Source organism: Cherax quadricarinatus, chromosome 66 (genome assembly GCF_038502225.1).
Source record: "Cherax quadricarinatus isolate ZL_2023a chromosome 66, ASM3850222v1, whole genome shotgun sequence".
Classification (NCBI taxonomy): domain Eukaryota; kingdom Metazoa; phylum Arthropoda; class Malacostraca; order Decapoda; family Parastacidae; genus Cherax; species Cherax quadricarinatus.
In genome coordinates this window covers 20141833-20159269 of record NC_091357.1, presented here as the reverse complement: position 1 = coordinate 20159269, position 17437 = coordinate 20141833, and the positions used below count along the sequence as shown (strand labels likewise).

The window sequence follows — 17437 nt, the reverse complement described above, 5'->3', positions numbered from 1 at the left end:
GTAAAAAAAAATTTTGTTTTAATACTTCTGGGTGTCAGGAACAGATTAATTGTATTTACATTATTTCTTATGGGAAAAATTGATTCGTAAATAGTAAATTTCGTTTATAGTAACGGCTCCAGGAACGGATTAATTACGAAAAACGAGGGACCACTGTATTTGGTAGTCTCTTCATTATTGTTTGTAAGAATCACTTGCCAAGTAACCCTAGACAATGTGAGACAAGTACTTGAGAAAGAAACTTGTGATAATGTTTTGGTCTGACTTGAACCATTAACTAGTTAATGGTTCAAGTCAGACCGGAATATCGTCATGAGTTTTTTCCTGTGCGGGTTATTTGTGCATTGTTCCAGGCACGGTATTATGCCTTTATATTTACCAGTACAAGAAATTTTGCATGCAATAACAAGTGAACACCAATATTAATACAATTACCATTTAAAAGAACTGCAAGGCACTTGGTTAATTTTTAACAAGGCAAAAGAGATTGTAGCATCATGGGAAAAAGGGCAAGCACACCAGCAAAACTTACCACAGCAGTATTTTTTCAAAGACTATTAAAAATGGAAAGATGGGAAAGTAAAACAACAGTATGCAATGCAATAAAAAATGTACAATTAAATTTTTCTGAGAAATATAAATGTTGCTATTTACCTAAAATACATATTCCTTTATTACATTAATAATGATGTTAACTTCTGATTGAAGAATCAAGAAGAAATCTACAGCATACGTGATAAGCTAGAAAAAATATGGCCCCAATTCTTTGTCATCCAATTAACATGAAATCATATTAAATCACATTTTGCAGTTCAAGAACTTTTTCCAACATTAATCGTTCAAATAGGTCTTCCAGCGATGAAAAATGAAACAAAATAAAAAATATCACAGGTTTGGCTTACAGTGAGTAGCAGCAAGATTTAAAGTTAAGACCAACTTAGCTGTCATTACCAAGTGTTTACTATTGATTGTCAGTCACACTAAAACTGGAAAACTAGCCAACATAATTTACCCAAGCACTTCTTTTTTTAATATGGGGGTTAACATGCCCCCCCCTTCCCTCAAAAGAAAAATGATTAAATTAAACAAATTTTCACAATTCTTATACAAAAGGTCATATAATCACTCACAAGAAGCAAATACAGCAGTCATTAAAATGTTACAAATCAGAAATACAATATCAAGGTGAAAAGAAAATGACTTTACAGCACAGAAGTTGAAATATTTTTATAATATACAGTTCATCAGTTTTAATGCAAAATTTTAATCTTGCCACAGTCTGTATGCCACTTGCATTAGTGAATGAGTGATCTATGGAACAAAAGTTATGATCATGACTAGAGTGAAGACAATAGCACTGGAGGAGCTACATTTACACAACAAAACTTGGTAACAATGGTTGGGCCTGATAATTGCCACATTCGGACAATTCATACTTGGTAGCCTTAATTAAAACTTCATCTACGTAGGACAATGACTTTTGAAGTCAAAAATCTCACTTGTATGAGTGCAAGCTCATTTTGCCCACATCACATACCCAAAATAAATCCAATATGTACAATTTTTAAAAAGTAAAATAGTTTATACAGCATTCTTTCATACTTAAATAACAGCACCCATTATATACTCAAAAATATTTTTAACAATGTTTTTGAATAAAATAAAAATAAACTGATGCACCTCAATTCAAAATATATCAGAATACTTCAAGAATTAGGTAAAATTGGTAAATCATTCTTATTAGACTTGTTAAATGAACTCCTTTGATATGAACAGCACGACCTCAGCCAATACCTTTTGAGTTCATCTTTGTACCGTCAAGAACAGGAAGGCACTCAAGAATTCTCAAGATATCTCATTAGAGTACTGATGCATCATTGTAATAGATAAGTGAATATATCTTATGTCAAGCATTTACAAACATCTTGGCAACTGGCATAGTAATTTTTGCTGAGGTCACTTTATGAAGTGGCCAGGACTCAAAAGGTTACTACACTCACTACAAACCTGGAACCTATGATGTATACACAAGACTATGCTTATTGACACACTTTCCTGCACACCAAAACTAAATATTGCATTTTACACCAAGTTCTCATTTATTTTCTAATATAAATATATAAATATATAAATATATATATATATATATATATATATATATATATATATATATATATATATATATATATATATATATATATATATATATATATATATATACTATAATATAATACAGTGGAACCTCAGTACTCGAACAACTTCCTACTCAAACAATTCGGTATTTGAATGCTTAATTCAGTAATAAAATCGCTTGGTAGTCGACTGTTAGCTCGGCCCTCAACCAAACAAACACGACCTGCCAGAACTTCATTGTAAGCTATTTTGTGTTTTTTCGCATTTTTTGGCGTTTTTTTTATATTATTTGTATAAATAAGTCACCCTGCCTCGGTGGGAGACGACCGACTTGTTTAAAAAAAAAAAAAGTCACCACGGGGCCTAAGAAGATTAGTGACAACAGCCAACCAAAAAGAAAATTGGTTGGGAAATATTCATTCGGTACTCGAACAGATCGGCACTTGAACAGCCTTCTGGAATGAATTAAGTTTGAGTAAACAGGTACTACTGTACATATATATTTATTTATTGTGAATGAGTTAAGAGCACTGACATAAAAAACTTAAAAGATGTACATCACCTGCGTATGCAAGGCAAAGTGTGTCATACAATTTGATTCTTATATACAAGTGATTTCTGAAGGAATTCTGCTTCTCATTTTCACGGTGACTAGTAAAAAGAAAACAATGAGGAAAAAAAAAAAAACTGCCCAACAAAATATACTGTAGTTTCTAGCACGAGTTGGAGAATACACACAACACCATACTGTAGAGTACAACTTGTCCTCCAGGCACATTATACTACCAATAATAACTTGCTTACTAGGAGTATACGTATAAGTATTTTTCATACAGAAGCCTAAAAAAAAAAAAAGACAAACCATGTTGATTTTTGGGCCCTTTACCAGGAAAGAAAAAACCTGTTGTTATCTTCCACAAATGAAGATATGATTTAATAAACCTAAAATTCAGATAAGACAGACTGGTATTATTGGCCAAGAGCAAAACAAAAGAATCATCCCCAGAAAGAACAAAAATTAAGAAAACGAAAATAACTACAAGAGAACCCCAACTTACAAACAAGATGCGTAGGGTAGTGCTGAACCTCTTAGGCCTTGCATTGCCTGGGGAATGGGAGGTATTCAGATTTAACTGAGGAAGGGGAAGGTACTTCCAATTCCATGGATCAAGAGCCCTTCACCAGCATCAAGGCACCTCCCTTGAAGGGTCAACTTTCATGACTTACTTGTATAGAAAACAGTAGAAAAAAATAGTTAGGTTTCAATTATGTTAGTACTGCAGCTAGGCGGCTGTAAATAGTGATATGTGTAAAAGATGGTGAAAGTGGTTTTTTTTTTTTTAGGGGGGGGGGCCACTATGCCTCGGTGGGAGACAGCCAGCGTGTTGAAAGAAAAAAAATTAATTCATAAGAGCCGTTTATAAGCATGGGTGAGTGAAACATTTATGTTTGTAAGGTGGGATCCTCCTGTGCTACCTTCATCCTGCCATTCATTACCCAGGAGAGAAACTGAAAGTAAGAGTTAAAAATATTCTGGCAATCTATTTCATCATCAACAGATATCAAGCCTGGAATATGAACAACAATAGTCCTAAATACAAATTCTACCCTTGGAAACAAAAGATTATTATTAGTATTATTATTATATTCACAAAATGCACTCAACTTGTATGGGCAGACACAAAAGAATGCAATGACATTGGTCCCTCTTACAAACTAAGCACTACAGTTAATTCCCTGGCAGAACATTACCTGAATATTTATCTATTATACCTGATGGAAAAGCTGGACTACTGTCTTCCTTCAACCTGGCAGCTAATAATCTGGTAATTCATAAATCTATATTCTATCTACTGTAATCTATATTTCACCTACTGTAATCTATATTCTATTAACTTCCACTTGTATAACCAAGCATGAAGTGTTATGCAGAATAAATATCTCTAAGCATTAATACACATATTGAATTTTATATACAAACATTCTTTGGTTAAGTTCAATATTTTTGTAACCAAAGATGAAGACTGAAACAATTAATAAATAAAACAGCACTGTATCTATAGATAATAAAATATGAAAGACTGAGGAATTGCTATGCAAAGCAATAACATTCTATCTATTACTACTTTTTTAAACTTGGGGGAAAAAATATGCATCATGTTAGTAGGCAATGATAGTGATCAAAATCAGCACATGATCCGTCATCTGTTAGTAACATGTTAGTAAACTACACTGAGCGGTGGTCGCATCCACGGCGACCCCCAGGAGTTTACGTGGCCACCTCCTCCCGTTTGTTTTGCTCTTGGTGAAAAATCAAATCGATAAAAAATAAAAGTGAATGCATGTACTAAAAAAAAATTTCAGAAAAAAAAAAAAAACAGGCATTCTTATCTTGCTAAGGGTCCAATTAATCATTATGATATAGAAAAAGTATTTTGGCATGCAACTTCCAATCACAGTACAGTACCAGACAAATACGGTATTTCAAAAACTAAATCCTCATTTACACTTTTGAGCAATGTGTACCACTTTAGCATTTAGAATTTCAGAAAAGAAAATTTAAAGAGACATTATAATCACTAGCTCTGCAATGCAATCTCACAAGGAACGAAAGTGTTACACTATTACCATTGTAATGTATGGTAGAGTACAGAAATCAAAACGAGGAAAGAGAAGCCATCAAATTATATCTAGAAATGGTCAGCATATGGCCCCTCTTCATTGTAGCAATAACTTTCAGTAACATATTCAGAAAACCCACTACATACATGGATTAAAAAATTGTTTAACAAGTTCTATCATTCAAATAGCCATAGTATGTTTACTGCCTTTATATCTTCAGGTAGCAGCTATCACAAACTGAGAAATTTATATTCATTTTTAAGTTAAAACAATCTTCTTTGTACATGTCATTCACATGTGGTTCAACCAAAATACAGTATGCATTACTTTCCTCAATATATTCAACTGACCAATACTTAACTCACCAGCACAGTACTCTCAGAACAGTTAGTTTCAAAACAGTCTTCCTTAACTTGCAAATTATACTTGAATAGCATCAATTATGTTACTTAAATTAACTTTTAAAATGGTAGTATCTTGTAGCAGTGACATTCCCATGCCCAGCTGTATTGCACCTTTGTCAAGTATAGTGACTGCAAAAACCAGTGTTTAAAACTGAAATAAAATGTCCAAGAAAATGTGGTTAACTTCGTTTAATATTAATGAAAAAATTTATGTAAAAAAAGTTAAAAGTGCTTTAAACTAGACACACTAAATGTATATCACACCACCAGTATAATGGAGTTATATTTACCATTTTAGGTACATTCAGAGTTTCGATAAAGTAGCATCTATCTTTATCTCGATAACCCATTAACTTCCACAAGAACGGAATTTCAAATTTTGCATCAGTCTGAAGATGAATATTATTATTACAATCAGAATTAAGCACTAAACCCTGAAGATGTATAGCAGCCACAATATTTGAAAGCCACTAAAGATGACTTCGAGCACCGGGATATCCAAGATATAGATAGAGAACAGGCTGGCTACAAAATACACAAAGCACCCAGTACCAAAGTATAAGGAATATATTTTCAACCATAGTTATACAATAACCATCTACATTTTTATCACCTGTGACAGACAAAATACTTATAAAAAGAACCACATATTGTACATCTTTTTTTAGCATTATTCCTTCACAAAACCTATAAAAGATAAGATCACATGGTAGCAAGTACAACTTCTTATTGGCCCAGGTTAAAACACCAGACTTGCCTAACCCATATACGTGACCTACTGAGAGAATTCCACAAGAGAAGAGGAGATCCAAATTACCCAGATACAACACCTAGTAATAAATATGAGCCTCGGGTTATATGCTAGAAAAACACTAACCCCAAATACACTTGAATGTGACTACTATACATGAAACCTTTAATACATACCAATATGACATGGACCTATCACATCAAAGTAAATGGCTAAAAAAAAAAAAAAAGTATTTGGATGCACTAAACTACTAGAGAACATAAATATACCCAGAAACTAGTATACTAGAGAACAAATACAGCATATACGAGACAGGATGAGGACAGACTGACTGCAAGTATAACATTCATGCCAAGATGACATGTCAAATAGGCCACATACATGTTTGGAAAATTTGGCTATGCACATAAGCCTACAAATACATTCATTACAGATTATCACAATATTACTGTAGTAGGCCAATAAAAGTGCATAGCAACAGTCTGCTTATCAAAGATATGCATCTCTATACTTTCTAACAATTTGTTTTTAACAGAAAGCATATACTGTACATGTGATTACTTAAAATATTTGGACACGAGGATGGTCTCTTCAAAGACACAAATGAAAATATTAATTTCAATTAGCTTTCACAATATTAATTTAAAAATGCAAAATATATCCTTTGTAGATGCAGTATTTCATTTTAAATAGTATGTGCAACTTCCCCCCCCCCAAAAAAAAAAAAAAAAAAAAAAAAAAAAAAAAAAATCACGAGTGTGAAAAGTTTGTACGAGCCCCACATTGTACCAACATAAATAAAACAAGGTATTAATTACAGTAAATACTCGCAGTAATTCAAGATTCATAGTGAAAATCATTTTCAGTTATGAAAACTGGTACACTAAACCAATTTAAAACAAAGTTATACGGTATACATACACATCATCCAAATATAAAAGCATAATAAACACTGGTCAATGATACAGATGAACCTACATGGAAATCTACACAGAAGTTTAAGAATACTGTATATTTTGGCCTCTTACTAAAGCTGACTGCTGAAGACCCCCTCATTTCCAAAATCTAAAGTATTCTAACCTTCAGCTTTACTGTCTCCACATGGGTTCATTTGCAACACAAACCACTGTGTTACCGACTTAACACACTAGAATACAAATGACCATTTCAAAATGCACGTCAATAAACATTAGGCATTTCTTTTGTCTATTAAATTCAATATACGAGCCTCAACTCAAGAGTATTTTGAAGGACCGGATGGGACAAGTCTTGAGAGGAATCACATACCTAATGTGGTCAACAATAAGCAATAATTTTGATATTTGTTGTGTTTAGCATGTTAAATTGTTAGTATAATTACATATGAATCTATTATTGCAAGCCCTACACTTATTCTTTGCAAAGATATCTCACAAGCAAAGCCCAATGGAAATAGATATACATACTGCAATGTATATACATCGTACTTCTGCTATCATCCTCGTAAGTGAAACTTAAAGATATCTAACAAATGTTATACTAGAAATTATATGAAAATAAAACTGCTAACAGCTGAAGTTATTTCACTTATAAGAAAATTGTACTAGTTTAGCAGAGAACCTCTCCACGGGCAAGGCAACCTGAGATAGCATCTCGTATGGTATTGTGTTGCACCGGAGCAGAAACTGTTCCAACTTTTGTTTTTTTTTTTTGGTCTTGTTCACGACTAAGGGATTAATATCAGCAAGATGAGTGACAAGATCCCAAATTCAACAAAAATGTGTTAATATCCTGCACTGCCAAGAACCACTTTACAATTTAACCACAATTACAATGCTTAAAATTAAGGAAAAGATAGACTAGCAGAAAAAGCCACAGAATTATTGAAGTGAAAAGTGGTCAGTAATTATCTAAATATACAATATACCTAATCTAATCATTTTTATAGATGCTACATAGCTTTTACATATACTGTGTATATATATATAATATATATATATATATATATATATATATATATATATATATATATATATATATATATATATATTATATATATACACACACAGTATATAGTACATATGAATGTAGAGTATATAAATGTATATCTTTTTATATAATAGATTTTGATAATATGTGCAGTAATAGCAATAATTATTAAAAGTCACCAAGTCCCACATGTAATTCCTCATCATTCTAAAACAAAACTAAGCTTTTGATCCTAATATGAACTTTTCTGTGATTACTAGAGGACAGACATGATTAAGAGTAAAACGAAGAAAAGGAATTAACCTTACAATGCAAACCAAAACTACTTGACCGGACAGTATAGTTGCACTTCTTAACCAAGGAAGTTAATGGTATGCAGCCATAGTAGAAAACTTTTAACAGTTACATACTGTTAAAGCTCTCCTGTAGGCAATCTGATTACAAAATATCAAATAATGTGTTTTAACTTCAATGTACTGACAAAGGTGCATAATTATGTATTGATGTCCATTATATATATTTGTATACATCCAGGACATGTCTGGACATGGATATAACTATATGATATAACAGCTACACCTTATGTCAAATCTCCAACAGAACAGACTTGTGAATGTCTCACATGCTGGATAACCCCAAGCCACAATCATAGATTTGTGCATGTAGTCCTGAGAATGTCAATATAATCTATTTTTTTTTTTAATTTCTACGATGTAGCAAAGGAAACATAATACACAGGGTTGTCACCCAAAATACTGGTGCATTCTCACTGAGGTATGAAGTGCTACTAAATAAAAGCTTCGATTTATGAAAAAATAATAGCTTCTATGTGTGGGACCTCTCTTAAATCTGCAGGTACCTACTAAAAAGAGACTGAAGGGTCAACAGGGAATTTGCCTCACTCTTATCCTTTGAACTCTTAAACAAGGGTCGGCTGACAATGGAATCACAGTTGAGGGGACACACTTGAGCATTTTCAAATTAAAACCTTCCTTACTAATGAAATACTAGTTTTGGAAATTATCCAAACATTTGCTTTATGTTAAAGCCTTACAGTCAAAGCACCATCTGAGAAAACAACTACATAATTCACTTTATATCCAAAGTGATCCTGTACTACTAGTTACTAAACTATGTATACCTTGTACCATCTTTGTACCTAGTACCTTGACAATTACTACAGAGCCCATAATTTGTTAAGCAAGTAATCCATACCCTACAGCTGCATGTAATTCATACCATACAACTGCATGTAATCCATACCATACAGCTGAAAATCTCATATATACTTCACTAATAATAAAAGACTTCAATTTGAACTGCTCAAGGTGCCTTCTTTCCCACCAAAGAAATGTGCAGCTTCATTTCAAAACACGCACATTCTTCGAATAGGTAATATCACAAGGGGCACTTAGGAGATAAGAAATTTTACCCATTATTAGTGTGTTTCATTGTATCAAATGTATCACCAGCTTAGCATTATCTAAGCAAAAATTGTCAACAGGATATTAATTCTACTGAGATCAAGCTACTGTGAATTGGAAAGTTAACAATTAAGACAATACATATAATGCTAAAGCTATCACATCAGGGATATGTTTACCAAGCTGGCAGGGAAACCACTCCAACCACCCACATTTTTTTTTTTACGTACTCGTAAGTGCCCCCTGCAGTGACGTGCAGACCTTAAACTCTGGCCAAAGCTCTTCGCCCAAACCAATGGTGCCTATCATTACGCAGATAATTACCAGTATTCCACTTGAACTTCTGAGGTGCCATACTCGGAGGCGAGCGTGTGAATTGCGGAGGCATCTGGGCATGAGTGTAGTGAGGAGCAGCTGTAGGAGGATAGATGAAACCAGAAGAGCTTAACAATGGCATGTGTGGAGGGGGAGGTGTCTGACTCAAATTTAGCCATGACTGAGTCTTATAGAAAGGTGGTGAATAAGATCCATTTTGATGGTGGTTGCTATGATGATTAAGGTGACCAGAGCTGTAATGATTGTGATAACTGCCAAAGGTTCTCCTCTCTCGGTTACTGCCATTTCCGCTAACTCGACTGGGTGAAGTCTGGATCTTTGTACCATACCCTGGATAGGAAGGGCTAAAAAGCTTCTTGGTGGGTGTAGACTGAGTGCTCGACGGTGGACTTTGTATATTACTCGAATCCAATCTTCTCTCCTTCAACACATCCATTGTCTGCAAGTCAATATTAAGATACAACCATTGAGCAAGGTTTCCAAGACCAAAATACAATATGATATACAGATTATTTTCATTTATTGTTTAATTTTTCAGTCCATGTGTGATTTATATTTTTGAAGATCAGTGTCACAGCATAAATAAAAGCTAATAGTGCAAGCTTGGGAAATAAAACTTACTGATAGAGGAAAAAAAAAAAAAAAAGAGAGATCATGGAAAACAAGGTACATGTACAGGAATACTTTGATGCCACATTGTACTGTACTTAATTTTCCCACCATTACTTCTTGGATCAAGATGCTCTTGCTATCCTCCTAGTGTTGCACACTCACACTTACAGTCTACCTCACAATTCACATTCATCTGTATTCCTCACAACCAACTTTCATCAGCCTTTTTCACAACCTACATTCATCTGCCTTCTGCCCAATCTACATTCATCTGCCTTCTGCACAACCTACATTCATCTGCCTTCTTCATCACACACTTTCATTCAACATTCAACAACTTACCATCAATTTCACGTCTGCAACATGCCATACTGCTCCCTGATCTACCTTTTCTTTCTAAATCCTGAGATGGCACTACATTCCCAAGTATTGCTCACCTGTGAACCTCAATACAGACAGCTGATCTATGAATTCCTCTCCCTTTCTAAAGCTACGTACTTCATTCTTTGTACAATTATTACTGGGTAACATAAAAAAATCTTTCCATGTATTTTCACAGTTCTTAACACTACAACTAACTGGTTGTAATATTAATTCATTCCCAGTACACCTTAAACTAAGCTATTCCACAAACCTTTAACATGCTAGACGGTGTCGAACTTGGCCGCTCTATCTGCGAGAAGTCAAAACTTTCAATGAAGTTTTCCTTGTTACCGTCTCTGAAGGATGCAACAGTACAACACGACCCCTTCTGCTCTCCAAACCTACAGCACACCTCTTCAGGGTCCACCCATATAGTCAGCTCGACAGGAAGGTTTAAATCCTTATACTTTAGTCCACAGTCCCTTGCAGCTCTCTCAATGGTTGGCTCCTTCCTGGTGTTTTCATTCACTCTATAAAAATATGCTACAATAATTCTAAATTGGATGACATTTCTACCAATATACCAAACAAAATGAAAGCCAAGAATTTAAGATGAAATACATTAATCCATAATTATGTAAATCTAAAATATATTCTAAAAAAAAAAAAATCAGGTTAAATTGTCAAAAATGATGCCACTTAAAATATGAAAGAATTCATCCTTATGAAGCTTTTTTTCTAACAATACAACACCATTAACAAGTGAGATGTAAGCCTTAGCTAGAGCCAATCCAACTACAATTTCCAAAGATGGATACAAGGATAACTCACCCTGTAGAGGCAAATTTTAAGATAACCCTTAATGTAATCAATATAATTTTATTGACAATATACATTATAAATTTGCTGTAATAAGTACATCATTGTTATGGGCATATCCCACAGTTTAAAAAAAATATATACAAAATGCAAACAGTAGAACATTTGACTGGAAATATTTTGGTGCTGTGACCTTGGAGTGACCAAGGTCCTAGTGTTTGCATTTTGTCTCTTATTTTAACCATTTGTCAGTAACACATACTATTTTTACCAGGCACATAGTAGTAGTAGTAAGCTAAACAGATTTAGCCTAAGATGATTACCAGAAAAAGTCAACTCTAGATATTACAAAGAACACATTTGGGAGAATATGTAAAATCAAACGAGTGCATACTTGTAGCAATTATAATATTTAAAACTACCTACATTATTACACCACCCTTGGGTAATCTACCTACTTTTCAACAGCTTTGGCAGCAAACACTGATTTATCAATGAAATGAGTTTTAAATAATTTGAGGGGATTTAAGAGTAATTCTAAATTCTCAATTCTTCAAAATCAATGTCTCCCCCCCCACTCCAAAAAAACAGGTGAGGAGGGAAAAGTCCATTATATAGCCTATCTTACAAAAACCCCAATGGAAATAAGTCCTGTTGTCTGCCTTTTTGGGGTTATCCTAGGTAATTTACACTATGTATGATAACTGTACTTATGTGTACTTGTGCTTAAATAAACTTCCGTACTTACAGAAGGAGCAGGACCCTATTGTCTCATTCTACAACCCCAGCAATTTTCTTACACGTATACCAGACACAGCCATGGTAAAGTGTGTGATTGCAGGGCAATTATTTATTCTGATGACATGTTGCTTAGTGTGGAGTGTTATCAATAACATTATCCAGTTCAATAGCAAACAGAAAATACCATCAGATAAAAAAAAAAAGACTTGCTGTGGCAACTTTCTCTCATTACCATACTTGTCTGCACCATTTGCAAGTCAAACTCTACAACCACTACTGTTGCCCCTTTGGCCTTGCACCCTTCAATCATTTTATGCATATTCCATGTAGCTTACCTTAAACATCGATACCCTTGGCCTTGCCACGGTCGTTCAGGATGCCAATGATTGCTAAATCGCTCTTCCAGCAGCTCTCTCAATCTCTCTTCAAACTTTGCGATCATATTTTCTGACAGGCTGGCATTTCCACCGATGAGTTTCGAGATAAAGAGGACTGCTGCAGAGATCTCTTCTTTCATTGTGGAGTATGGCAGAGTATTCCTGAGTAATGGTCAACTGGCAGTTTTGCACGGGGCACATTAAACACATGGGGAGACTAAAGATATAAAAGTTCGTGAGGCACCAGTTTCCTTGTCTGTGGAGGGAGAGAGAGAAAGAGAGAGAGAGAGAGTGAATTAGATCTCATGATCATCAAACTGTACTGAAAAGCACTTGGAGAAGAATTAGGACTTTGAGATTCTATTTTTCAAGATTAATTTTGCTGGAAATAAACACTACCTCAATGTACTCAATAAAAATGGAGAAAACCCTTAAACAGCCATATAATTTGCAGGCTAAAATAACTTACTGGAGATATTTGATAAGATATTGGGGATGTTGATTACTGAAAGGATATTTATTCCCCAATGGGATTACATAGTTATAAATGTTCTCATAGATAAAATATAACCAGCAGGATGCCACACAGATAGGCGCTTGCCTGCTTCTAATTTATATACAGGCAAATAACATGCCCAAAGGAATAAGAACTACTCAATAGGAATGTTTGTAGATGTAAAAACCAATGTAAAATAAGTAATAAATGCAAATCCCTTTAAGAGAGAAAAAAAAAAAAAGTGAGCAAACTGAGTAATGCATGAACGAACAGATTTTAGCACAATTAAGTGCCATATAAGAAATGGAGAAAAGTGATAAGTCTCATGAAGAATATATATGTTAGTGGTGACCTAAGTCACCACTAACAGAAGATTGTCAACAGATTATGCACAGTACTGCAAATAAAATTGCGAGAAATATTTAGGTGGCAATAGCAAACTATAAAATAGACCTCGCATGCATGGAGTGTGAAATGCTATACTTGAAGGTTACCTGAACACAATTTTAGGGGTCACCATCCCCCAAGGCTTAGTCTCGCACCAGGCCTTGTGATTGAAGGTTATTCATAACATACATAAGGTTAGAATGGAGAGAGGAAGCAGTGGTGTGATGCTTGCACTTAAAAATCATGGACAAATTAAAAAAAAAAAAATCCAGATGAGTAATGGGTAACAGAATGACTCCCAAAGTTCAGAATGGTTCCCACAACAACAAATCTCTCAAGACTGAAAAAAAATAAAAAAAAAATCCTCTTTGATAAGTGAGAGAGACATAACTGCACATACAAGATTAAATAAAGGGTTATATTTTAACAAGTCACTGAAAACATCGCTATGATAAATCACTAATGTTGGCCACTTCACCGGATGCCATTTTAAATAGTTCGTAAGAATAGAGGAACAAAGGAATATGCAAATAAGTTTTATTTAGTCATTCATCAAAATTACATGGAGGGTAGTACTTTTTATTTGCATCCTTCTATTTTACCATTCGAGGCCTCACGTATAATTTGAAACTTTTACAGTTTAATCTAAGATAAACCAGTAGTCAAAGCATGCAGACCTACTCACTCATTGTTACAGGTCCTATTAACCAACCACTCCCACTCACATACCTCTTCAATCTAATTTTAAAACCACCGAAAGTTCTCATTTCATTGATACAACTTTGTAGTTTGTTGCACTCATCCATAACCAGAAAATCTTATACAATGGTTCTGAGGGCACAGATGTAGTGGGCATATAGTCCACTATATAGCTATACAACATACATTATGCAAAATTTAACCTAGGATAACCCAATAAAGTTAAACAACAAGCTTTAGTCACTGATGGAGATGGGCCCTCTCGAGTCATTTACATCATAAACATTTCCATCACCTAAATTTCATCTATTCAACATTCAAGGCGGTCAATGGTGGAAATTATATAATTCGATACAGTACACATGGAAGACACAATATTGCAGATTCACAAGTTTAAACAAACTTCATGTAATAAGTAAATATTGCTCCTCGGCAACATTCACTTATTACATGATAAAACATAGTTTAAACTATATAATATCAAGTTGAACTTACACTAGAAGTAATATACTGTGTCACTGGTATATTATTATTGTTACAATCAGAACTAAGCACTAAACCCACATGGATCACACAACATGGAGCCACTGGTATAAAGTGGCCAAACCAAGAGAAATTCACCCAACCTAAAATAACCTGAAGCAACTTACGCCACCATCAGCCTTTGTTTACATCCGCTGCGTCTTTGTTTACATTGCTATGATTGGCTAGGCCGCACTACTGAACGCTGATTGGCTCTGGCGTCCAGCTAGTGGCAAAAAAAAAAAAATAGCAAATGTATTATGCTACCTTCCAAAATAACAATTTGTCCGGGAAATAACATATTTCGTAGTGTAGATAACTTGTACTTTTAGTAAAATATTTGCCAATGAGCATCCCTCAATTATAACCCAAAATGCCCCATAAATACTGTAAATAGAATGGAGCTTAGTGGACAATATTTTTTCCACTAGCGAGTACATTAATGTAATAATATAATCTGCCTTTCTCGGGAACCATTCAGTCCTTTGGTTTATATGGGCATAACCCTTCACAAATTTTACATTACAATATCCTGACCCAAAACACGTGGGTCGAACACTTCAAAATTACAAAATGAATGCAAAATAAATATCCAAAATAAAGAAAATATTTTAGAATTAATATATATTAACACAAAGTTGTTTACAATGTGGCACCTCGTGTCGAGCTTTGATAAACATACAAACGAAACCCTCACATATTTCCAGATTTCACGACTTTTCTTAGTTTATTCCCCACAATTTAACAATTCTCCGTAATCCACGTGTGTCCCCACGGGTACTGAGTGTATTTTAACGTACACATCTGCCCACAGAATCGCACAAAACTCATAAAACTGCGTAAAGCTCACCCGTCCCCTCGCTCGTACTTTCCTTGGCCCTGATGACGTCTGCTAGCAGGTAAAATAACGCGGGGACTCCCACCCACCAATCACGTGCCCTGACTCATCCATACTAGCCATTCAACGCAGCTGTAACACTACACTTGGATAAGGCATTCTTTGCAGTGGTGCCGCCTCTCCACTTACACTCACATTATTGAGGCCAGATAACGGAGTGATTCAGGAAACATGGCAGCAATGTGCGTGTGCATGTGCACGTTCTGTGAATCAAAACACACGCGATTGAGCAGCTGATGAGGTGGTTTGTCTGCTGCGTGTTCCTGATTATCGCCTTTTTTCCCCTTCTACACAGTTTTGTTTCAAGTTTAACTCATGTACTTACTTATTTTGAAGGCCACATCGAAGTCTAATTATAATTACAAGCTGTGAACTAGCTGTATATACGGAAGTGTGTTCACCTGGAGTACACTCACTCAGCGCTTGACCTTAGGGCAGAAACCACGTGTTCGACACCGGTCTTTCGCTGTATAATCCTTATTTTAAAGGATAAATTACTCTTAATGTATAGCTGCCACTACTGATACCTATGGCTACACCTGAATATGAGGATGAGTTTGTCATTTTTCCCAATACACACAACTACAACAGTCAGACGGACACCACACAGGTAACCCCCCTGGAAATTGGAGATGAGTCAGATGCACAGGACCTACCTGCAATGAATGATGAAACAGACTTGCCACAGGCACCATCAGAGAACACTAATGTAACCATGGTACCCGTTAAGGTGATAGGTGTTAAAGAAAGCACTAACTCAGTTTGCTGAACAATGAACTTGCAATGTAAACAGACTGACTGATGTTGTAGTGGCCAGGCTTAGCCTTGGTTACGAGTACTGACTGATGTTGTAGTGGCCAGGCTTAGGCTTGGTTACAAGTACTGATTGATGTTGTAGTGGCCAGGCTTAGCCTTGGTTACAAGTACTGACTGATGTTGTAGTGGCCAGGCTTAGGCTTGGTTACAAGTACTGACTGATGTAGTGGTCAGACTTAGGCTTGGTTACAAGTACTTCTGGCAGTTTGGGAGACACACAGATGATGATCAAACTAAATGTAAATTATGTGATCAGGCATATGGTCACTCTCTTGAACACTATGTGCTTAATTGTCCACTCATTGAGGAATACAGAGACAGACAGTATAATAACCTATGTGACATGTCAAGATATCTTTTTAATGAAAATAAGATACCAGATATACTAAGCAAATTTCATAAATTTGCTTGTAACAGATAAGTGAACTATAGATATGTATATATAAATCCATATGTATTCCTGTTAACCCTTTGGGGCCTAGTTCCTAGGCCTTTTGTGTATCCATATGCTCTCGTGCTACCGTCCACAGGATGGATATGGGAATAAGTCACTCTGACTTTTCTGGGTTATCCTAGGTTCTCTACACACATGCTGCTATGTATGATAATTCTATGTAACTGTATTTGTGTATACCTGAATAAACTTACTTACTTACTTACTTGCACAATAAACTAGCCACTTCGGTGGCAAAATCTAATCTAATGTATAGATGAATTACAGCCATTTTCAGCCGATAGTCTGGTTCGGTTACGACAGGCTGATGTAACCAAACCGAAACACTTTACCCCATACAGCGCCTGGATTCAAGAAACTGGAGCACATGTCTAATTAGGTCAAGAGCCTCTCACCGGCATCAAGGAACCTCCCTGGAGGGGAATTTATCCCTCTCCCAAGCCTAAAGTATAAAAGCATGCCATATTTCACTTCAATTTTGACACAGGTTTATCACATATTTACGATTATAATAATCCAATTCTAATTCCATTCTGATGTTCGGTCTGATTGGCTGATAAGATATTTGTATTAACGAGCAGATGTACTTAATAAAGTGGACACTGAATGATTGCC

General features: G+C 35.1%; 1 protein-coding gene across 3 annotated transcripts; it reads right to left on the bottom strand.

Annotated features, from left to right (window-relative positions):
* Positions 1-593: 593 nt before the first annotated feature.
* Positions 594-15631, bottom strand: LOC138854669 (protein BTG3-like). Of its 3 annotated transcripts, none has more exons than XM_070099195.1 (4): positions 15505-15631; positions 12509-12806; positions 10885-11143; positions 594-10077 (listed from the first exon to the last, which is right to left on the bottom strand). In XM_070099195.1, the coding sequence occupies exons 2-4, from the start codon at positions 12688-12690 to the stop codon at positions 9565-9567; spliced, it is 954 nt and encodes a 317-aa protein (XP_069955296.1). In that variant the 5' UTR covers positions 12691-12806; positions 15505-15631; the 3' UTR covers positions 594-9564. The 3 variants fall into 3 exon arrangements, with proteins under 3 accessions (XP_069955296.1, XP_069955297.1, XP_069955298.1); XM_070099196.1 differs by lacking the exon at positions 15505-15631 and adding an exon at positions 15352-15477; XM_070099197.1 differs by lacking the exon at positions 15505-15631 and adding an exon at positions 15301-15427.
* Positions 15632-17437: the final 1806 nt, after the last annotated feature.